The 24,935-nt window shown below is 39.9% G+C and overlaps 1 protein-coding gene across 1 annotated transcript in view; it reads right to left on the minus strand.

The window, feature by feature from the left end:
* The window catches only part of PIGU (phosphatidylinositol glycan anchor biosynthesis class U), an 88,814-nt gene extending 69,153 nt beyond the window's left edge, over positions 1-19,661 (minus strand). The window contains exons 1-2 of the mRNA XM_004454812.4: positions 19,499-19,661; positions 1,662-1,726 (exon numbers count right to left, since the gene is read on the minus strand). Of these exons, the coding sequence (XP_004454869.1) occupies positions 1,662-1,726; positions 19,499-19,628 (195 nt within the window). The 5' untranslated portion in view covers positions 19,629-19,661. The remainder of the gene's footprint in view (positions 1-1,661; positions 1,727-19,498) is intronic.
* Between the last annotated feature and the right edge of the window lie 5,274 nt (positions 19,662-24,935).

Genomic DNA, 24,935 nt, shown 5'->3' on the forward strand with positions numbered 1-24,935 from the left:
TTTAGGAGGCACAGGAACCCGAACCCTGGACCTCCCACACAGTAGGCAGATGCCCAACTGGTTGAACCACATCCACTTCCCTCTTCTCGTTTCTTAAGGTAGGAACGAAGGTCACTGATTTGAGACCCTTTTTCTTTTCTAATACTAACTAAATATGAAGAATAAATAAACACATAGATTTAAATCCTAGAGAATAATCTAGGGCCTGAATAACAATAGTGAACCCAGAGGTGGATGAGGATTGTGGTTAATATTACAAATACAAGAATGCTCTATTTCTATGAACTAGAACATATATATGTCACTATTACAAGGTGGTAAGAATATGGAGCTATATGAGAAAAATATAATTAATGTAACTTATAGACTGCAGTTAACAGTAATATTCTCGCATCAATGTCAAAGAAGGTACTATGTTAACAACAGGAGGACAGGGACAAAATATACCAAATGTACGCTATAGATCATAGTTATTGGTAATAGTCTGATGATGTTCTCTCATACTCTGTAACAAATGTTCCACAACAATGTAATGTGTTGGTGAAGGGGTGTTTATGGGAATTCTGCACATAGTACATGATTGTTTTATAAGTTTACAACTTCTCTAATAAATATATACACAAAATCCATGGAACGATACTACACAAATAATGAAACTCTAAGTTAAACCATAGAATTTTATTAATAGTACAATTACAAAAACATGCTATCATCAATACAACAAATGTTCTACACCAATGCAAGGTGTTGATGGTGGGGTGGTATATGGGAACCCTGTATTTTATGTGTTTGTTTTGTAAACTCACAATTTCTCTAATAAAGAAAAAAAAAGTTTTAACTGCTTTTAAAATACCAAATGCTTGTGGAGCAGATATAGTTCAGTGGTTGAGCTCCTGCTTTGCATGTTCAAGGTCCTGGGTTCTATCCCAGGTACCTTCTAAAAATAAATAAATAAATAAATAAATAAGGCTGACTATCTCTGTTTATATATATATATACAGATATGAGACATTGTTGAGTAACAAAAAGCAAGCAGGTTGTAAAACAGAGTATTGTATAATCTCATTTAAAAATAAATATATGCTTATAGAACACTGCATTTTATGCATGGGAACCCTGTATTTTATTATTTTATGCATGATTTTTCTGTAAACCCACAGTCTCTTTAAACAAACAAAAAAGGTAGCACACACACCAAAAAAACCTACAGAAGGATGTTCACTAAAATATTAAAACTGTATTGCTAGATGAAAAAAAAATGTTCCAAAGAACCATATTAGCAAATAAACTCTTTGTGGATTGTGGACTATCACAATCTATTCACCATTAAAAACAGTAACTTCTAGGGAGCAGGTGTACCTCAGTAGTTGAACACCTCTTTCCCATATACAAGGTCCCAGGTTTAATCCCCGGTACCTCCTAAAAGAGAGAAAAAAAAGGTAACTTCTCATCTCCTTACCAAAATTACAATCTTAGTCTGGATCATTTCCATTGCAATTGTGAAACTTCCTTCTTATTCAAAGGACATTTTAAAAAAGAGCCATTTCTAAATATGATTTCCAAAAACACGCCTTTTTAAATGTCTCCACTAAACAAGAGTTTAGGCTTTGTTGACTATAAACTATTTTTAGAATACAGAAAAGAAAAATAAGAACACTTACTTCATGAAATACTGCTCCAGAATATGGAGACACTCCCAAGTCCAGCAGTGAGAGGCCTTCTACCACTGAAAAATAAGACATCCAAGTTCACTCAAATTTTGAAGATGTATGTAGATGGCCATAAACCAAAGTATTGCACATTTCCAGGACCAAGAAGGGACTCAGGGTTTTTCTGATCCCCTCCACATCATCTCCAACAAGTGACTTTAATTCTTGATTTGAACATTTCCAGCAATGGGGAATACTCTCCGTATAGCAGATCCCATTTCATGGTGGGGCTATGCTCATTATGGGAAAGTTTTACGTTAAACTATAATACCTCCCTGTAACTTCCACCAACTCTAAAAAGTTGTTTATTTATATAACATTCTGCCCCATTCCAAAACATAATAAGATAAGAAATTAGAAGCTGGTGTGCAATGTTGTCCTTAGTGTTGGGAAGTGCACATTCACTCAAACATGGGCTTGGTTGAGTGACATTTGTAATAATCCTTCTAGAGGGCAAGATGTACTTTTTAAGCATGCACCTTTTGACATAGAAATGATGGTTCTTAGGGTCATTTATCCTAGGGACAGTGGACAAGTACGCAAAGGTATATTCATTATAGTACTTATGATACAAATTAGTGTCCATTAATGGAGTTTACATAAATTATAATGCATATATACACACACATGCACACAATAGAATATTTTATAGCTAAAAGTATATCATGATACAAATAGCTGAATAAATAAATAGTGGGAGAGAAAGGAAAGTTCTTCCTTACAGAAGATTTCTAAGTAATAAATATAGAAGGAAAGATAGAAATAGAAAGTCACTGTTTAGCAGACACCACAGGAATAACTGTGAAAGACAAGTGTCATCAATGGATGCTAAAATTAATAGGCAAAAATATGATGAGAGAAAATATTTGGGAAGGGAAAAATAAAATTTTACAGTGGATAAATCCCGCATTCACTACCTTCACCATATGATCAAAGTTCACATCACCAGTAATATCAATATCAAGTACCTCCCGATATGATGCATAAAAACACTTCTGTTCTCTGGACTGACAATGTGATAGCCAGATCCTGAGCCTCAACAGACTCCAGCACCTACAATCTGATTTATTGGACTTACCACACTCAGCTAAGATGGAGTTGAAGAAGGACAACCACCACACCATGGAGCCTAGAGTGATTACAACTGAAAATGGGAGGATTGCATCCAGCATCCAGGTGGAATCTGACCCTCCTCTTGACATAGAGGTGCAATGGACACAACCAATCCAATGTCCACATAGAAGAGGTGGCACTGGATTGGGAAAAGTGGACATAATGGACAAAGGGTATGGGGAAAGGCAGGAAGAGATGAGAGGTGGAGGCGTCTTTGGGACATGGAGCTGCCCTGGATGGTGCTTCAGAGGTAATCACCGGACATTGTAAATCCTCACAGGGCCCACTTGATGGAATAGAGGAGAGTATGGGCCATGATGTGAACCAATGTATATGAGGTGCAGAGGTGCCCAAAGATGTACTTACCAAATCCAATGGATGTGTCATGATGATGGGAACGAGTGTTGTTGGGGGGGGGGGAGAGGGGGGGTGGGGGGGTGGGGTTGAATGGGACCTCACATATATATTTTTAATGTAATATTATTACAAAGTCAATAAAAAATAAAAAAATTAAAAAAAAAAACAAAAAACAAAAAAACACTTCTGTGGTACTCATGCCAAAAATGCTTGCTAAAAATGTATAACCTCAAATAATCATGAGAAAACATCAGACAAACCCAAACTGAGAAATATTCTATGAAATTACTGGTCAGTAAATATTCTTTAAAAATATCAAGGTAATGAAAGACAAAAAAGTCTGGGAAACTGTCCCAGGTTACAAGAGACAAAGGAAGCATGACAACTAACAGCAATGTGGGATCATGAATTGGATCTTGGAACAAAAAAAGGGCATATTAGTGGGACAAATGGCAAAATTCTAATAAGACCTGAAGATTTGTTAATAGTATCATATCAATGTTAATTTCCTGGTTTAGATGGTTAGATAAGATGTTGACTTTAGGAGCAGCTGAGTGAAGTGTAAACAGGGACTCTATGTACTATTTTTGCAAACTTCCTTGAAAATCTAAAGTTTTTTCATTAAATAGAACTAAAGAATTAAAATAACAATTAAAAGAATAAAGAATTAAAATAAAATAGTATACTACAAATCTATATTTACTGAAGGAAAGATGTCCATGAAACATTCTTAAATGGAAAAGTAGGTCACAAAACAGCATGTAAAATATGAAAGAATTTTTATTTTAAATGTTTATAATCATTCCTTATTTGCAAGAAAGAAAATGAATATGTTTTCAATGAAGAATGCCTGGAAAATAAAGACAAAAATGTTAACAGTCACTATCCCTGGAAGATAAGATTACAGGAGACTTTTAGTTTCTTTGATCTTTTCTGTATTTTCTGAATCTAGTAATGAGCCTGTAATTTTTTTATAATTGTTAGAACAAAACAGGAGGGGCCCCGAATAGCCAAAACAATTTTGAAAAAGAACAAAGTTGGAAGACACTTGACAATTTCAAAAAATACTACAAAGCTACAGTAATAAAAACAAAGTGGGGAAACGGACTTGGCCCAGTGGTTAGGCGTCCGTCTACCACATGGGAGGTCCGTGGTTCAAACCCCGGGCCTCCTTGACCCGTGTGGAGCTGGCCCATGCACAGTGCTGATGCGCGCAAGGAGTGCCCTGCCACGCAGGGGTGTATCCCGAGTCGGGGATCCCCACGCGCAAGGAGCGTGCCCCGTAAGGAGAGCCACCCAGCACGAAAGAAAGTGCAGTCTGCCCAGGAATGGCGCCGCCCACATTTCCCGTGCCGCTGACGACAACAGAAGCGGACAAAGAAACAAGAGGCAGCAAATAGACACAGAGAACAGACAACGGGGCGGGGGGGGGGATTAAATAAATAAATAAATCTTTAAAAATAAAAAAAAACAAAGTGATACTAACACAAGGACAGACATATAGACCAATGGAATTGAACTGAGATTTCAGAAATAAACACCAAAATCTATGGACCAATTGATTTTGTACTTTAGTGCCAAGTCTACTCAACAGTGAAAGAACAGTTTCTTCAACAAATGCTGCTGGGAAAACTGGATATCCACATGCAAAAGAATGAAAGTGGACCCCTACTTCACATCATGGATAAAAATTAACTAAAGTGGATCAACCTAAATATAAGAACTAAAACTACCAACTCTTTGAAGAAAGCACAAGGAAATATCTTTAAGACATTATACTTGGTAACAGATAATTAGACTTTACACGGAAAGCATAAGCAAATTGTTGTTTGTTTTGCTTTTTCAGGAGGCACCAGGAACCAAACTTGGGACCTCCCATGTGGGAAGCAGGTACTCAACTGCTTGATAAACACCTGTTCCCCCAGCAATCAGATTTTAAAATGAGCAAAAGACTTCAACAGACATTTCTTCAAAGAGGAAATACAAATGGTAAAAAAGCACATGCAAAATCTTCACTATCACTAGTTACTAGAGGAATGCAAATAAAACTACAATGAGATATCACCTCACACCTCACAGAATGGCCATTATTTTTAAAAAAACAGAAAACATCAAGCACTAGAGAGGATGTGGAGAACTAGAACACTCCTTCACTGCTAGTGGGAATACAGAATGGTGCAATCTCTGTAGAAGATGGTTTAGCAGTTCTTCAGGAAGCTAAATATAGAACTGCCATATGATCCAACCATCCCTCTACTAGGAGTATATCCAGAAGAACTGAAAACAGTGACGCAAACAGACATTTGCCCATTGAAGTTCATTGCGGCATTACTCACAATTACCAAACGATGGAAACAATCCAAGTAACCATCAACTGATAAACAAAATGTGGTATATACATATGATAGAATACTATGCTGTTGTAAGAAGAAATGAAGTTGGGGCATAAATGAGAACATAGATGAACCTAGAGGACATTATGCTGAATAAAATAAGCCAGACACAAAAGGACACATAATGTATGATCTCACTATTATGAACTAAATTATGAACTTGGAGTAAAAATCTAGTATACTCTATCCTACACTGGTTACTAGGAGATAGGATGAGGGCTGAGAAGGGGTACTGTAGAATTTTTAATTAGCTTGACTGTAAAAGTGTGGAAACGGGTAGAGCTGATGGTAACACATTATAGTGATTATAATTAACACAGCTGGTTTATAAATAGGATTGTGGCTAAAAGGTGTAATCTAGGGATATAAATATTAATTGAAAGAAAGCCAGAGAATAACCTAGGGACTGTAGAACATAGTAAACCCCATGGTGGATGAGCATTGTTAGTAAACAGTACAAATACAAGAACTAGAACAAATGTACGTCACTATTATAATGGGGTAAGCATATGGAGATGTATAGGAAAAATACAATTAATGTGACTTATGCACTCTAGTTAACAGCAATACTGTAGTATTTTTGCATCAATGTCAAAGAAGGTACTATATTGATACTAAAGGTAAATAATAGCGGGTTATGCAATTTTTTCTTTTGGACTAAGGAAAACATTCAAATGTGATGACTGCACAATTCTGTGAAGAAACTGAAAGCCTCTGAATGGATGTACACTTGGGATGGATTGTACAAGGTATGGGACTGTATAACAGTGACCCATGTGGTGGATGATGGACTGTGGTGAACAGTACAAATATGATAGTGTTCTCTCATGAACTATAACAAATATACAACACTCATGTGGTGTTGTTAATAGAGGGATGTATGGAAAAAATATACCAAATGTAAGCTATGGACCATAGTTAGTAGTAATATTTTGATGATGTTCTTTCAAAATCTGTAACAAATGTTCCAGAACACTGCAAGGTATTGGTGGAAAGGTGATGTATGGGAATTCTGCACGTTATGCCTAATTGTTTTGCAAGCTCACAACTTGTCTAACAAAAAAATATATATATGTTTTAAAATGGGGGGAAGCGGATATGGCTCAACTGATAGAGCAACCATCTACCATATAGGAGGTTCAGGGTTTGGTACCCAGGGCCTCCTGACCCATGTGGTGAGCTGGCCCACACACAGTGCTGCCATGTGCAAGGAGTGCCCTGCCACACAGGGGTGTCCCCCACATAAGGGTGCCCCATGCACAAGGAGCGTGCCCCACAAGAAGAGCCACCCTGTGCGAAAAAAGCGCAGCCCCCCCCCAGGAGTGGCGCTGCACATACCGAGAACTGATGCAGCAAGATAATGCAACAAAAAGAGACAGATTGCCAGTGCCACCTGACAATAATGGAAGCAGACGCAGAAGAACACACAGCAAATGGACACAGAGAGCAGACAACGGGGTGAGGGAGGGGAAGGGGAGAAATAAATAAAAATATAACAATCTTAAAAAAATAAAAATAAAAATGGGAAAAGGACTTGAATAGACATTTCTCAAAAAAAGATATACAAATGGCTAATAAACACATGAAAAGATACTCAACATCATGAGTCCTTAGGGAAATGCAAATCAAAACCACCATGAAATAATACTTCCCATCCACTAAGATGGCTATTATTTAAAAAATGGAAAATAACAAATATTGAAAAGGATGTGGAGAAACAGGGATCCTTGTACATTGTTGGAGGGAATGTAAAATGGTGCAGCCACTGTGGAAAACAGTTTGGCAGTTTCTCATAAAGTTAAACACAGAATTACCATGATGTAGAAATCCCACTTCCATGTACACACCCAAGAGTATAAAAAGTGAGACTCAGATACTTGTACACCAATGTTTATGGTAGCATTACTCACAATAGCCAACGGGTGGGAGAAATCCAAACATCCATCAACAGATGAAAGTATAAACAAAAGGTGGTATATACATATAATGGAATATTGTTCAGTCATTAAAAGAAATGAAATTCTGATACATGCTACAACATGGATGAACACATCATGTTGAGTGAAATAAGCCAGACACAAAAGCACAGATACTGCATGATCTCACATATGAAATAACTTGAATATGCAAAATCACAGAGACAGAAAGTAGATTACAGGTTACAAGGGGCAGTGGGGAGGAGGAATGGGAAGTCAATGCTTAATGGGCACAGAGTTTCTTTTTGGGGGTGATGGGAGAGTTTTGATAATAGATGGTGGAGATGGAAGTACAACATTGTGTGAATGTAATTAATGCCACTGAATTGTACGCTTGAAGGTGTTTAAAATGGTATATATTACATTGTATATATTTTACTGCAAATAAAAGAAATAGGAAAACTAGCTTCAAAAGAAATAAGGGTAAGGAAAAATCTAAAACAGGGCCACAAAAACTTATGAAATGCATTTGCTTATAAATTCATAGAATATCTCAGAAGGATACATAAGAAACTAATAACAATGGTTGCTTCTCGGGAATGGAACTGGGTGGTTATGAGAAAGAGGTACACACCTCTCAATCCCTCTATCCTTCCCCAGCCCTACATAACCACTAATCTAATTTAATCTTTATAAATTGATTTGTATTTACATTTTATACAAATAAACTCTACAATATGTAGTACTTTGTGTCTGGTTTCTTTCACTTAGCATAATGTGGTTTTTTTTCTTTTTTTTGAGAGGTGGCTGCTAAGGGGTGTGGAGTTTTTCTTTTTGAAGTAATGAAATTGTTCTAAAATTGTAGTGATGAATGCACAACACTGATTATACTAAAAGCTATTGAGTGTACACTTTGGATAGATTGTATGATATGTGAATATATCTCAATAAAACTGTGCTAAAAAATGTTGTAGAAGGGTGCCTTTTAGTCATATAGCCCTTTGCACTTTATGATTTTTGAACCTCCTGACTGAATTACCTGTTCAAATATTCTAAAAAAATAAAACAAAACAAAGTTACTAAGGTTATAAGAAAAGCTATATATTTATAAAGTCTGGGCCATAAGTATGGCTTTATACTTTATAGACCCATCATAAAGACGTAAACCTAATCAATTACACAATTTATGGTAGCCATAAAATAAAACAAAGCCAACTGCTCAAGACAACTGTAACGTGTACTTACATTAGGGCCAGAAAGAAACTTCCCTCAAGGAGCCTCATAAAGAGACTGCTGTGTAACACAACTATTAAACTTCATTACCAGCTTTATGGGAAACTTGGGGAGATGATTCAAAAGTCTGCACACATCATAAGGCATCTCTCAACCTAAGCCAATGCACCCTACCAGAGAGCAGTAAAAGCAACTCTACAGGGGACCAGTAGGATACTGTCTGCCATTAGGAACACTGCCTGCCATTAATCTGGTTAAATCCAAAGGGAGATTTCTGAGTACGTAGCTATAGGAACCCATACACTATACATCTTACAGGCAATAGTCTACAATGTAATTTCTCTAACATAAGCTTTTGCTTGATATTGTACATCAATGACTTTCATAGTATTTTTCTCTGAAATATGGAAAACATTTTCTAGGTGAAAAGAAGCCAGTCACAAAAGTCCATGTTATTTGATTCCATTCATATGAAAGTCCACAATAGGGAAATCTATAGAGACAGAAAGAAATCAGCAGTAGCTGAGGGCTGGCAGGAGGGAAGTGGGGAGACTAAGGAGGTGATCGTTAAAGAGAAAAAGATTTCTTTTTGAGGTAATGAAAATGTTCTAAATTTGACTGATGATGGTTGCAAATATCTGTGAATATACTAAAAAACACTGAATTACATACTTTAAATACATGAATTATGTAAATGAATATCTCAGTAAGGCTGTTTAAAAAAATAATAAGCTCATGTAGCAAGAATCCTTATTTAGTCACCCTGATGTACTTTTCTTATGGGTGATAACAAAAACATATCATCTAATATAAGAGACAATTGCCTTTGAGTTCCCCATATGAAGATTGGCATGCATTTGGCTTATCCAAAAGCAGTGGTATTCTTATATTTCTAGCTCTGTCCACTGAGAGGCCCTAAGAAGCAGTGTCACCTCATAACAATGAGCACATCTAGCACCCAGATTTGGTTTCTAAATATCATTCTCCAATAAAAGGAAACAGGGGAATGGGTGTAGCTCAGTGGCTGCATGCCTGCTTCCCATGAAAAAGGTTCTGGGTTCAACCCCCCAGTACCTCCTAAAAATAAATATATAAATATTGCAAAAAATAAAAGGAACCAGAGCTCCTTGGAAAAGTGGTTGATTCCACACAGGGCCAAGGAAAACATGGATAGGAGTATCTTGTGATTCCAGAAAGCAATGAAATCCTAAAAATAGTAATAATAATAATAAAGGTATTGCGGTTGATATGTCAAAAGGACAAGGAATCCACCTGAAAGCAGTTCCAATGGCTAATGCTAGAACAACTTGAACAATGAAATATAGTACTGGATTATAATCCAAAGAATAAAACAAATATCCATCAGTCCATAGTGATATAAGTAAGTGATTGGATAGATACATAAATAAATGGGGGAAAAGCAACAACTCTTCCTTATAGAAGAATAGCAATTAATAATGAAGAAGAAACCATGGATATAGAAAAATCACTAAACAAAACAGTAAAAATTGCTGCAGGCAAGCTCAATCTGTAAATGCAAAAGGGCAAAAGTTTAAGGCAAAACAATAAATCTGTAGATTCCCAAAATATATCCCACAGAATGTTTTTTAATTGCGAAGGGAAAACAGCAACTTTATAGTTGAGGTACCTGGCAGACAACACCTTAATCAAGGGATTACAGCTAACATTAGCAGTAATAAGACATTTTAATATAATGTACCCCTCAATACAATGCACTGAAAAGACTAATTACAACAAAACTGTCAAAATCCAAAGACAAAGAGAGGACTCTGAAAGCAGCAAGAAAGAAGAGACTTGTCACATACAAGGTATCCCCAAAAAACACAAACAATGGATATGTCATCAGAAACCATGGAGGTCAGAAGACAGTGAGATAGAATATTAAAAGTCCTTAAAGAAAAAAAACTGTTAACCAAGAACTCTATATCCAGCAAAATTATCTTTTAAAAATGGAGCAATTAAGACATTTACAGAAAAACAAAACAAAAGCTAAGTTAATTGCCAAAAGACCTGCCCTACAGGGAATGCTAAAGGGAACCCCTAAGACTGAAGTAAAAGGATACTAGAGTATAATTTAAGCCATAGAAATGAAGAATACTAGTAAAGGTAGCTATAGCAATTTGATACAGTTATGAATTTCAAAAATAAACACTGGATTATGTGTGTAAACTGGTCTGTACCTGGGCATGATTAATTTATGATTAGGGCTTTGATTGGGCCACATCAGGAGGGTGTTAAGTTCCCACCCCTTGGTGGGTGGGGACTCACAGATAAAAGAAATGGCAAAGGACAGAGTTGGATATTTGATGTTGGAGTTTTGATGTTGGAGTCTTGGGCTGGAGCCCCAGGAAGTATGCACACAGAGGAGCATGGTTGTAAGGAAAAAGAAGCAAGCTCCGGGAAGGAAGGAACCCTGAGCCCAGAGAGAAGCAAGCCCCAGGAATAGAGGAGCCCAGGAAGCCTGAACTGAGGCAGATGTCAGCATCAGCAGCCACTGTGCTCCAACATGCAGCAAAAGACATTGGTGAGGGAAGTAACTTATGCTTTATGGCCTGGTAACTGTAAGCTCCTACCCCAAATAAATACCTGTTATAAAAGCCAACAGATGCCAACACATTTCTGGCATTTTGCATCAGCACCCCTTTGGCTGACTAACATAGTAGCTATATCGGTAAATATAAAGTCCTATATGATTGTACTTTTGGTTTTTGGTTTGTAACTGCTTCCCCCATCTGAAAAAAAAAACTTAAGAGAAAAATGTATAAAATAGTATTTTAAGTCTATGTTAATAAGCATACAAAGTAAAAAGATACATTTGTTACTAGTTGAACTGAGTTATTACTAGTTTAAGATACTAATTGTAATTACAAAAGGTAACCACTAAGAAAATAACTAAAAAATACACGGGAAAGGAAAGAAGGGAATCAAAATGGTATACTACAAAAAAGCAACTAAATACAATAAAAGGCAGTAATGGACTAACTAAGGAACAAAAAGCAGCATGCAAGACATACAGAAAACAAATAAATAGCAGAAATCAATCCTTCCTTCTCTTATTACCTTAAATGTCAAAGCATTAAACTTCTCTAAAAAAAGACAGAGAGGGAAAACGGACTTGGCCCAGTGGTTAGGGCGTCCGTCTATCACACGGGAGGTCCGTGGTTCAAACCCCGGGCCTCCTTGACCTGTGTGGAGCTGGCCCATGCGCAGTGCTGATGCGCGCAAGGAGTGCCCTGCCACGCAGGGGTGTCCCCTGCGTAAGGGAGCCCCACGCGCAAGGAGTGCACCCCGTAAGGACAGCCACCCAGCGCGAAAGAAAGTGCAGCCTGCCCAGGAATGGCCCGCCCACACTTCCCATGCCGCTGACGACAACAGAAGCGGACAAAGAAACAAGACGCAGCAAACAGACACAGAGAACAGACAACCGGGGAAGAGGGGAATTAAATAAATAAATAAATAAATAAATCTTAAAAAAAAAAAGAAAAAAAAGACAGATTGGCAGATTGGATGAAAAAGCATGATCCAGCTATATGATGTCTAAAAGAGATTCATTTTAGATATAAAGAAACAAAGAATTTGAAAGTTAAAGGGAAGAAAAAGATATTCCTGGCAAGCAGTAATCAAAAGAGAGCCATTGTGGCTATATAATTGTCACACAAAACAGAGGTAAAGTCAAGAAAGATTACAAGAGATAAATAACAATATTATCCATTGCTAAAATGTTCAATCCAGCAAAAAGACAGTGATTACAAACACATACACACCTCACAGGAGAGCCCCAAAATATGGGAAGCAAAAATGGACAAAATGGAATGGAGGAATAGATACTTCTACAATAACAGTTGGAGATTCCAATACACCAATTACAATAATGGATAGAGGGAACTAGATTTGGCTCAACTAATAGAGCATCTGCCTACCATATGGGAGGTCCAGGGTTCAAACTTCAGGGCCTCCTGACCCATGTGGTGAGCTGGCCCATGTGCGTGCTGAAGCACGTAAGGAGTGCCATGCCACACAGGGGCACCCCCGCGTGGGGGTGCCCCACGCACAAGGAGTGCACCCCACAAGGAGAGCCACCCCGCGTGTTAAAAGTGCAGCCAGCCCAGGAGTGGCACCACACTCATGCATGGAGAGCTGATGCAGCAAGACAACGCAACAAAAAAGAGATGCAGTTTCCTGGTGCCACCTAACAATGCATGGAGATGCAGAAGGGGACGCAGAAGAACACACAGTGAATGGACATGGAGAGCAGATAATGGGGGGAATGGGGAGAGAAACAAATACAATAAGTCTTTAAAAAATAAAATACACCTTTAAAAAAAAAACAGAAAAACTTAAGGGGGAGCAGATGTGGCTCAAGCAGTTGAGCATATGTTTCCCACATGGGAGATCCTAGGTTTGGGTCCCAGTGCCTCCTGAAACAAAGACAAACAACAAGCAAACAAACTTAAAAACAAACCCTGGGAAGCAGATTTGGCTCAACTGATAGAGTGTCTGTCTACCACATAGGAGGTCCAGGGTTCAAACCCTGGTCCTCCTGATCTGTGTGGTAAGCTGGCCCACGCGTAGTATGCTGATGCACACAAGGAGTGCCATGCCACGCAGGGGTGTCCCCCGCATAGGAAAGCCCCATGCGCAAGGAGTGCACCCCCACAAGGAGAGCCACCCCACGTGAAGAAAGCGCAGCCTGCTCAGGAGTGGTGCCGCACACAAGGAGAGCTGACGCAGCAAGATGAATGCAACAAAAAGAGACACAGATTCCCGGTGGTGCTGACAAAAATGCAAGCGGACATAGAACACATAGCCAATGAACAGAGAGCAGACAACGGAGGAAGGGGAGAGAAATAAAGAATAAATCCTTTAAAAAAAAAACAAACCCAGGGGAGCTGATGTGGCTTAGTGATTGAGAGCCAGCTTCCCATTTATGAGGTCCCAGGTTCAATCCCCAGCCCTGGTACCTCAAAAAACAAACAAACAAAATTTAGGAGATGCTACAAAGGTAGTGCTCAGAGGGAAATTTTAGCTTTAAATGCTTACATTGATAAAGAACCTAATTTCCACACCTAAAGGATCTAGAACAAGAAGAACACACTAAATCTAAAATTCATAGAAAGAAGAAAATAGTGAAGATTAGACCAAATAAATGAAATAGGGAATAGAAAAACAAGAGAGGATCTACAAAGCCCAACGTTGATTTTTTGAAAAGATCCATAAAATTGACAAACCTATAGCCAGGCTGTCACTGAAAAAGAGAGAGAGAACACCAATAAGTAAAATCAGAAATGAAGGTGGGAACATTACTACTGATCTTACAGAAATAAAACGGATGCAGGAAGAAACAGAAAATCTCAACAGACCTATAACAAGTAAAAAGATAACATCGTAATCAGAAACTTCCCAACAAAGAAAAATCCAACACTGGTGGTTTCACTGCTGAACTCTATCAAACATGTAAAGAAGATTTAATAGCAGTCTTTCTCAAACTCTTCCAAAAAGCAAGAGAAGGGAATACCTTCCAACTCATTCTATGAGGCCAGCATTAATCTGACACCAAAGCCAGATGAAGATTGCACAAAGACAGAAATTAACAGACCCGTATGTCTTATGATTACAGATGCAAAATTTGGCAGAATTCCACAATACTAGCAGACAAAATCTAACATTAAACTAAAAGAAATATACACATGACCAAGTAGGATTTATTCCAGGACTGCAAAAATGATTCAACAACAAAAATCAATCTTATATACCACATTAATAGAAAAAGGAAAAAACAACAACACATGATCATCTCAATTGATGCAGAAAGTGCATTTGACAAAATCCAATATCCTTTCATGATAAAAACACTTAAAAAGACTTAATATTGTTAAGATGTCACTACTTCCAAAAGGGATCTACAAATTCAATGCAAGCCTTATCAAAATTTCAGCAGCCTTTTTTGCATAATCAAAAATCTGATCCTCAAATTCACATGGACCCCGAATAGCCAAAACAATTTTGAAGAACAAAGTTGGAAGACACATACTTCCTAACTTCAAAACTTACTCTAGGGAAGGGGATGTGGCTCAAGCGATTGGGCTCCAATCTACCATACAGACATCCAGGGTTTGATTCCCAGGGCCTCCTGGCAAAGGCAAGCTAGTCCATGTGGTGCGATGGCCCAAACAGAGTGCCGACCCACGCAGCATGCTGGCCTGCACAGAGAGCTGGTGCAGCAAGATGACACAGCAACAAGAGACACAGAGAAGAGAAAAGAGATGCAGCAGACCAGGGAGCTGAGGTAGTGCAAGAGATTGAGTGCCCCTTTCCCACTCCGGAAGGTTCCAGCATCGGTTCCTGGTGCGGCCAAAAGAGAAGACAGACACAGAACACACAGCGAATGGACACAGAAAGAAGACAGCAAGTGCAAAAACAATTGGGGGGGGGAAATAAATAAATAGCTTTTTAAAAAAACTTACTACAAAGTTATAGTAATAAAAACAGAGTGGTACTGGCGTAAGGATAGACATATAGACCAATGGAATATAAGTGAAAGAACCAGCACTAAATTCAGACATCTCTGGCCAGTTGATTCTCAACAAGGGTGTTAAGTCCATTAAATGGGGAAAGAATAGTCTGTTCAATGCATGGTGATGGAACAACAAGAAATCCACATGCAAGGGAATGACTGGGGATCCCTATCTCCCACCATATACAAAAATTAATTCAAGAGAGGCAGGTGTAGCTCAGTGGCTAAGCACTGCTTGGCATATACAAGGTCCCGGGTTCAATCCCCAGTACCTCCTAAAAAAAAATATTTAATTCGAAACAGATCAATGACCTAAATAAAATAATTAATAATATAAAACTCTTACAAGAAAACATAGGCAAATATATTCAGTATACTTCATTGTAGTAGGCAATGAAGTTTTAGATTTTCCACCAAAAGCACAAGCAATAAAGGAAAAAAGACTGCGATGGCCTGAAGTTACATGTACCCCAGAAAGACATGTTCTTAAAGTTAATCCACTTCTGTGGGTGTGGACCCATTGTAAGTAGGACCTTTTGAGGCTCCTTCAGTTAAGATATGACCGGCCTCATTCAGGATGGGTCTTAATCCTCTTACCAGAGTCCTTCAAAAACTGAATGAATACAGAGAGAGCAAGAGAGTGAGAGTGAGAACGAGAGAGAGAGAGACAGAGAGAGAGAGAGACAGAGAGAGAGAGAGAACATGGAAGCAAGGAGCTAAAAGCAGTGAAACCTGGAAGAAAAGGTGGAGACCAGCAGATACCACCATGTGCCTTGCCATGTGGCCGAGAAGCCAAGGATTGCCAGCAGCCGTCTTTGGGAAGAAAGGATTGCCTTGATGATGCTTTGATTTGGACATTCTCACAGCCTCACACTGTGAGTAATAAATTCCCATTGTTTAAACCCAATCCATTTCATGGTACCTGCTTTAAGCAGCTTAGGAAACTAAAACAGATAAAAGGTATTTCATCAAAATGAAAAACTTTTGTACATCAAAGAACATTATTAAGAAAGTGAAAAGACAGCCTACAGAATGGGAGGTAATATTTGGAAACCATATATCTAATAAAGGTTTTATATCCAGAAGATATAAAAGAATTCCTAAAACTCAACAACAAAATAACCAACAATCCAATTTTTTTAAAATGGGCCAAGTTATGAATAGACATTTCTCCAAAGATGATATTCAAATGGCCAATCAGTACATGAAAACTTGCTAAACATTATTAGTCATTAGAGAAATGCAAATGGGCACACCACTTAAATCAACAGAAATTTATTGTCTCACTGTTCTGGAGGCTAGAAGTCCAAAACCAAGGTGTCAGTAGGGTCATGCTTCCTCAGTAGGGGAGAAACCTTCCTTGCTTCTTCCTAGCTTCCAATGGTTTGTCACCATTCTCGGCATTCTTTGACTTGCAGCACTTCAACCTCTGCCTCAGTTATCACGTGGCATTCTCCCCTCATATCTGTGTTGGTGATCATATTTTCCTCTTCTTATAAGTACAACAGTCATATTGGGTTAGAGCTCACACTAATCCAGTTTGATTTCATCTTAACTAATCACATTTTAAAAGACCCTATTTCCAAATAAGGTCACACTCATGAGCCCAGGAGGTTAGCATCTGAACATATCTTTTGGGGGGTACAATTCAACCCATAACAGTACCCAGTGCCAAGATGGACAGAGAATAAATCCTGTTGAGAGTACTGAGTCTCCAGCTCCAGCTAGGTCCAAAGCCAGGATCTATCCTTAGATTGTTCAGGTATGTAAGTCAACAAGTTCATTTTTATTATAATTTGGCCAGCTGAGTTGGGATTCCATCATATGCACATGTGACAATTGAGAATACACCAACTTTAAATTCTTCAAAAAACTGAAGAAGGCAATCATTCCCTGCAAGTATACAATTTCTTCCTTATTCCCTTTAAAAATCAGTCCATGATTATAGCCAGTCAAAATGTATTTGGCTCCAGGGCCCTTCACCCATAGAACTAGTCCTCAAAATACTCAAAATATCACATGAAACCAGAAGGGTTGAGAGTCTGGTATTTTCAAATGCCTGCCTATCACCTGTCTTCAAAGATATTCCATTTTAAAGTATACTGACACAAGAGATACTTACAGATACTGCAACACCCCCTACCTCTCAAATTGGAAAAATAATTACCCTGACTTAAAACAGATCTAGATGTGTAATTACCAGATTCCTCTGTCTAGCCTTGGCATTGACTCCAAGCTCCAGACCTAACTCTGAGTATCATGCTATCACCTGTACACATTACATCGAACACTTACTACTCCATCCTTTCTGACTCATCTATTCAGCCAAAGTCACCACTGCTCTCCCTATAACCTAAATTCAAAATCTTAGTATTAGCCATTTTGGCTTCTATTATTGAGTGTCAGAGAATGTGTTAAAAGTTCAAGATGAATCATATCATTTACTGGGGTAAAAAAAAAAAAGGTTTACGATGGAAAAACAGATGTTAGAGGTCACACAGCTAGTAAGTCGCAAAAGTCAGAATTCATTCCCTTTCTGAGATTCCAGACCCTGTGCTCTTAATCACCACATTACATTGTCTTATCTGTGGATCCTTTACCCTGTTTATCCAGGAAGTCACGAGATCGTATCCTTCATTTTCTTCAATATTTATCCAACAGTTACTATGTATCTACTCTATGCCAGGCATAAAGGACTTAGGAATGAATAAAACACAACCCTGGCTTTCAAGAAGCTCTTAGTCCAGTGGAGAAAACAGCTATAAATACATAATTATGATATAAGGTAAGAAATGATCTTAATAGAGGAATGTATAAAGTGCTATGAGAGCAGAGGACCATTGCTATGGGTCTTCTGGTATCCAGAAAAAAGCAGGAACCAAGTGACTTCAATTCAGTTCAACAAATAATTTTATGCAAAGATAGTAAGTCCAAGAATTTTTCATCTTACACATGAATTACCACCACCTTTATTACCAGCTGCCAAGTGGGAAAGCTGGGCAAGTTACTTAACTTCTCTAAATATTAGTTTCTTGTCTGTAAAATGGGAAAATATGACCATCTATCTCATAGGATTACTGTGAGGATTAAATAAGAAAAGGTATACAAAAGATTTACTATAGTCCGTATTTTAAACACTATAGTTTTAAAATCTAAACTTTAATTATTCATAAAACATCCATTCATTATGCCATCCCCCATTCCAAAACACATGTCAGAAAACATCAAGACATGAAGGGAACTTCTGGAATGCTGGTAAAATTCTGACTCTTGATCTGGGTGCTGGGTACATGCGTGTGTTCAGTACATAAAAATTCACTGAGTTCTACATTTATTATGTATGCTTATAAGTACACTGTAATTCAGTAAAAAGGTGTTTTGTTTTTGTTTTTAAAAAGAACCTTCAAGCTCTGGCCCCAACCTAACTTCCCACCCCCACCCCATTACTTCCCTTCTCTATACAAGTATTTCACATCCTTGAACATTTCTTGATCCTGCTACCTGGAACTCTCTCTCTAATCTCCCTTTCCAAAGCCTACATTCTTCAAGAGGCGGCTCAAATCCCGCATCCTTAGAAGCTGGAAAAAGAGGAGACAGTTTATTCAAGTTCAGAGACTCCAAGAAAGGAACTGGGTGGATGCAGGAAGTACACTTTTCATACACAATTATAACTGCTTATCTCCCCAAGTAGCCTGTGACTCCTGCAGCCCAAGGTCTCTGTCTCATTGTAGAAGCTAGTCTAAAACAATGTTTAATGAAGAACTTAAAGAAATAAGAAGGAACAGTAGGAAAATTGAATTGCAAGCCCCAGAGTAAGAGGCGAACACTTCATTCATATCCTCCTCCCTTAGGCAAACCTAGTCCACTCACCCCAGCCCTCCCTACCTGTGGAAGCATCGCCCGCGCTCCCGCACCAAACCCCAATCTTTTCTGTAATCCCACTCCAACCGGTACCCTCCTCTAATTCTAGCCCGTCCTCGGGCCACGCCTATCGGCTAAGGACCCTCAGTGGGACACGCCCCCTCAGATTCCCACCCCTGGGGCAGGTCGGCCCCTAGGGCCCTCGCCTCATACCCCTGCCCCAAGCACCCCCCTGCAGCAGCCCCGCCCTCCTTGGGGACCCCAGGAGCAAGTCAGTTCCCTCAGAACCTTGCGCTCGTAGTCTCTGCCCCTGCCTCTCATTCACAGAGACCAGGACAGCGCAGGAGGGGCCTGGCCGCCTACTCGAGCCAGTGGCCTCACCTCTCTTCCAAGAGCTCAGTGGGGACACCACCTCCACCCTCTCGGAAATGAACTCTGCCAAGCTGGAGCGGAACAAGGCCGCCCGCACGGTCACGGCCACCACCAGCACCAAGGCCAAGGGAGCCGCCATGATAGCTGGGGCGGGCGCGCAGGCGAGGAGGGAGAGGCGAGGCGGAAGAGCCTCACGGCTTGCGCGCCACCCTCTGTAGTTCCGCGGTCCTGAGCGGGCCCCTTCGGTAGATCGTCCTGCCAGTTCTCAAGAACTACCCCTCCCAGGAAGCATTGCGGTGGGAAGGCCCGCGGCGACGGAGAGCCGGGCGACTCAAGCTTCTGGAGTAAAGAGTTGGGTGACGCCTTCTCCGACAGCAGGTGAATTGCAAAATTGCACGGGTGGTGACACTCTGCTGAAATTAGACAGGGAATGCAGAGTAGTTATCTTCTTGGGAATGTGGGCGAGTTTAAAAGATGTTCATTTCACTCTTACCTGAAATTTTTCACTCTTCTTTTTTAAGGAAGAACTCTGGACGTCCTACGTGCGAAGCAGGCTCTGAACTACTGAGCTACACCTACTCCGCTTTGTATACATACATATATATATATATATATATATATATATATATATATATATATAAAATGTTTGCACGCGCTGTCTCTTCTGTTTCAATTCACTGTGTGTTGTCTGTGTCTGCTCTTATCTTTGAAGACACCGGAAGCGAACCTGGACCTCCCAAGTGGGAGAGAGATGCTCAATCACTTGAGCCACCTCAGCTCCCTTGTGTACATTTTTTAAATGCTAAAATGTTTTCCTTTATGTTTTTAAACAGATTATTTGGGAAGTGGACTTAGCCCAATGGATAGGGCGTCAGCCTACCACAATGGGAGGTCTGGGGTTCAAACCCTGGGCCTCCTTGACCCTTGTGGAGCTAGCCCATGCACAGTGCTGATGTGCGCAAGGAGAGCCCTGCCACGCAGGGCTCCCCCACGTAGGGGAGCCCCACGCGCAAAGAGTGCACCCTATAAGGAAAGTTGCCCAGTGTGAAAGATAGTCCAGCCTGCCCAAGAATGGCGCGGCACACACAGAGAGCTGACACAACAAGATGAGGAACACACAGCAAATGGACACAGAGAGCAGACAACTGGGGGGGAGGGGGAAGGGGAGAGAAATAAAAAAATAATAATTGCACTTTAAAAATAAATAAATAGAGTATTTATTTGTTTTACAGTTGCTTCTTGAACACCAATTGTACTCCAGGCACTGTATTGTATATTGGGTTCTCAGGATACCTTTTGGAGTAGAAGACGAATTTATTAGTTCTGTGACCTTGAGCCAGTTCTTTTTTTAAAAAAAAGATTTATTATTTATTTATTTTTATTTATTTCTCTCCCCTTTCCCCCTCCCCCAGTTGTCTGCTCTTTGTGTCCATTCACTATATGTTCTTCTGCGTCAGCTTGTATTCTCGTCAGTGGCACTGGGAATCTGTGTCTTTTTTGTCAGCTCTCCATGTGTGCAGTGCCATTCCTGGGCAGGCTGCACTTTTTTCATGCTGGGCAGCTCTCCTTACAGGGCGCACTCCTTGTGCATGGGGTTCCCCTGTGGAGGGGATACCCCTGTGTGGCACGGCACTCCTTGCATGCATCAGCACTGCGCATGGGCCAGCTCACCACACACGTCAGGAGGCCCTAGGTTTGAACCCTGGACCTCCCATGTGGTATGCAAATGCTCTATCCGTTGAGCCAAATCCACTTCCCTTGAACCAGTTCTTAACCTTTCTGTTCCTGGGCTTCCTCATCTGAAAAATATACTGGAAATGCAGCCTTACATGCTTGCTGGAGATGATTGAAAAATGCTTAGAAATTTTGCCATGGTTATTAAAAATTAAAATGTGGGGTAGCAGCTATGGCTCAATCAGTTGGGCTCCCGTCTACCATATGGAAGGCCCTGGGTTCGCATCCTAGGGCCTCCTTGTGAAGGCAAGCTCGCCCGCATGCTGTGGAGAGCTGCCGGCCTGCAAGTGTCACAGAGAGCCACCTCAGCAAGGTGATGCAACAAAAAGGGAGATAAGTAAAAAAAAAAAAAAAAAAAGCTACACAGAAGAGCACGCAGTGAATGGACACAGAGAGCAGACAGCAAGCAAGCCGCAAGGGGGGAGAATAAAAAAAAATTAAAATATGTAAACTTACAATTAAGCAAATTATATTAAAAATAAAGATAATAAATGCCCAAAACTCATACCTTCCTAAGTGTTTTATCATTCTTAAATTTTATTTGTGCTCTTGAGGTCATTTACTACTCCAGTATAGCAGTGTGCCACACCTTTTCCTTCCCAAGTCTGTGTTCAGTGGCATCAGGTTAGTAACTTGAAATTTGCCCTGGTTGGGATTCTTAACCCCCAAATCAGCAAACACTACAGACCAGTGCTTTGGGGTTCAAATCAGGTTGATAAGCATTAAGAAGCACACCCCTTAATTAGTTATGTATGAAACGTGTTTATGGTAAGTGCTCAAATTTTAGCTACAATAATTAATGGTAAATAAATATACAAGGAAATTTCAGATTTGTGGGGAAAAAATGAGATCATGCATGGTCAAAAATAACTCTTGGAAAGGCAGTGGTAATTTTGGACAAGGTGGTCAGGAAAGGCTTTGAGAAGAGGTGACATTTGAGCTGAGACTTAAAGGGTGAGAATCTAATCCGAACCTCCAAGTGAAGGAACAGGCCCTGAAGCAGGAAACAGCAAAGTGTATTTGAGGATCAGAAAGGAAAAAGTATGGTCCAAGTGGGAATGACCAAGGGAGAGAGTGGTAGAAGATGTGAATAGAAGGGCAGGTAGGGGCCAGTCAGGTATGGACCTGTTGGTCATGGTTGAGAATCTGGGTTCTATTCAAAGTTCAACCCACTGGGCTATGGGAGAATTTAAAATCAGAAAGTGATGTGGTCAGGTGTACATTTCTAAGAGATCATTATATCCCCAGGCCATGTGATGGCTGTTGGGAAATATTGTGATGACAAATTGCATTCCCTGGCTTTATGGAACTTGGAGAGTAGTAGAAGATGTACAGTTGTCAAAGAATGACACAAGTAAAAATAAAATCACAAACCATGTTCAGAGAAGGAAAAGGGGAGCACAGGATGCCAGGAGAGTAGAAATATCAGTAGCTTTCCCAGCCAGTAGGAGGGGCAGATCTCCTTTAGGTAACAGAGAATTCTGAAGGAATAACCAGATCTATGTTCAAACCAGACCTCTGCCTGGTCCTTTCTTTCACTTTTAGTCAATTATTTAGCCTCTCCGAACCTCAGTTTCTTCAACTGAAAAGTGAAAATTAAGCAAGGTAATACAATGTAAAACAGCAAAATATACCTTAGTTAACTGTTATATTATTAACATCATCCTTACAAATGGCTTGAAAATTCTTAGGTTAAGGATTATCTTTGGGAAATCAGTGATTAGCCTTTTGAGGTAGAAGGTACGCCTCACACCAGTGATTCTTAAACTTGAGTCGGCATGGATCATAAACTTAAATATAAGAGCTAAAACTATAAAATTACTAGAAGAAAACACAGGAGTAGGTTTTCATGACCTTGTGTTAGGCAATGGTTCCTTAGATACAATATCAAAAGCACAAGCAACAAAAGAATAAATAGATAAGTAGGATTTCATATAAATATGATGCTTTAGTACTTCAAAGGACACCAACAAGAAAATGAAAAGACAACCCACAGACTAGGAGAAAGTATCTGCAAATCATATATCTAATGGGTTTTTATTAAGAATATATAGGGAAGCGGATTTGGCTCAACTGATAGAGCATCCGCCTACCATATGGGAGGTCCAGGGTTCAAACCCAGGGCCTCCTGACCTGTGTGGTGAGTTGGCCCACACACAGTGCTGATGCCCCCAAGGAGTGCCGTGCGTAGGGAGCCCCACACTCAAGGAGTACGCCCCACAAGGAGAGCCACCCTGTGCAAAAAAAGTGCAGCCTGCCCAGGAGTGGCACCGCACACACAGAGAGCTGACACAGCAAAATGATGCAACAAAAAGAGACAGATTCTCGGTGCTGCTGACAAGAGTGCAAGCAGACACAGAAAACACACAGCAAATGGACACAGAGAGCAGACAATGGGGGGGGGGGGAGAGAAATAAATAATAAATCCTTAAACAAAAAGAATATATAAAGAACTCTTATAACTCAATAATAAGACAAATAATACTATTAAAAATGGGCAAAGGATTTGAATAAACATATCTCCAAAGAAGATATAGAAATGGCCAATAAGCACGTCAAAGTCATCAAGGAAAGCAAATCAAAGCCACAATGAGGGAATCAGATGTGATTTAAATGATTGAGTTCCTGCCTACCACATGGGAGGTCCTGGGTTTGGTTTCCAGTGCCTCCTAAAGAGGACGAGCAAGACAGCACATTGTCTCAACAAGTTGATGCAACAAAAGACACAAGGAGGAAAAACATAATGAGTGACAAAAAAGGGAGTGGAGTGGATCAGGTCATTGGGCGCCTCCCTCCCACATGGAAAGTCCCGGGTTCAGTTCCCCATAAAGGGAGGGCAAGCACACAACAAACAGACACAGAAAATGCAAACAATGAGGGAGTGGAGAGAAATAAATAAGTTTAAAAAAAAAAAAACAAAACACAATGCCCCTTCAAAATCACTAGGATAGGAGCAGGTGTAGGCCAGTGGTTGAGCACCTGCTTCACATATATGAGGTCCCAGATTCAATCCCCACACTTCCTAAACAAAACAAAACAAAACAAAATAAAACCCAAAAAACTTACTGGGATAGCTATAACAGACAGAAAACAAGGGTTGGTGAGGATGTGGAGAAATTGGATTCCTTATATATTGCTGGTGGGAATGTAAAATGCTATAGCCATTTTGGAAAATAGTTTCAGTTGCTCAAAAGTTAAACACAGTTATATTGGGGAAACAGATATGGCTTAACCAATTGGGCTCCCATCTACCATATAGGAGGTCCAGGAGCCTAGGGGCTCCTGCTGAGGACAAGCTGGCCCATGTGGAGTGCCAGCCCATGCAGGAATGCTGCCCCACGCCGCAGAGCTGCCCTGCATGGGAATGCCACCCAGTGCGGGAAAGCTGCCCAGCGCAGGAGTGCTGGTGCAGCAAGATGACACAAGAGACACAGAAGAGAGAAAATAAAAAGACATGGCAGAACAGGGAGCTGAGGTGGCACAAGAGAGTAATCGCCTCTCTCCCACTCCGGAAGGTCCCAGGATCGGTTCCTGGAGCCATCTAATGAGAATACAAGCAGACACAGAAGAACACACAGCGAATGGACACAGAGAGCAGACAACAGGAGGAACAGGGGGAATAGGGAAAAGGGTGGGGGAGAAGAAATAAAAAAGAAAGAAAGAAAGAAAACTCAGTTATATTACCATAGGACCTGACAATTCTACCACTTGA

This window comes from Dasypus novemcinctus, chromosome 24, assembly GCF_030445035.2.
Source record: "Dasypus novemcinctus isolate mDasNov1 chromosome 24, mDasNov1.1.hap2, whole genome shotgun sequence".
Classification (NCBI taxonomy): Eukaryota; Metazoa; Chordata; class Mammalia; order Cingulata; family Dasypodidae; genus Dasypus; species Dasypus novemcinctus.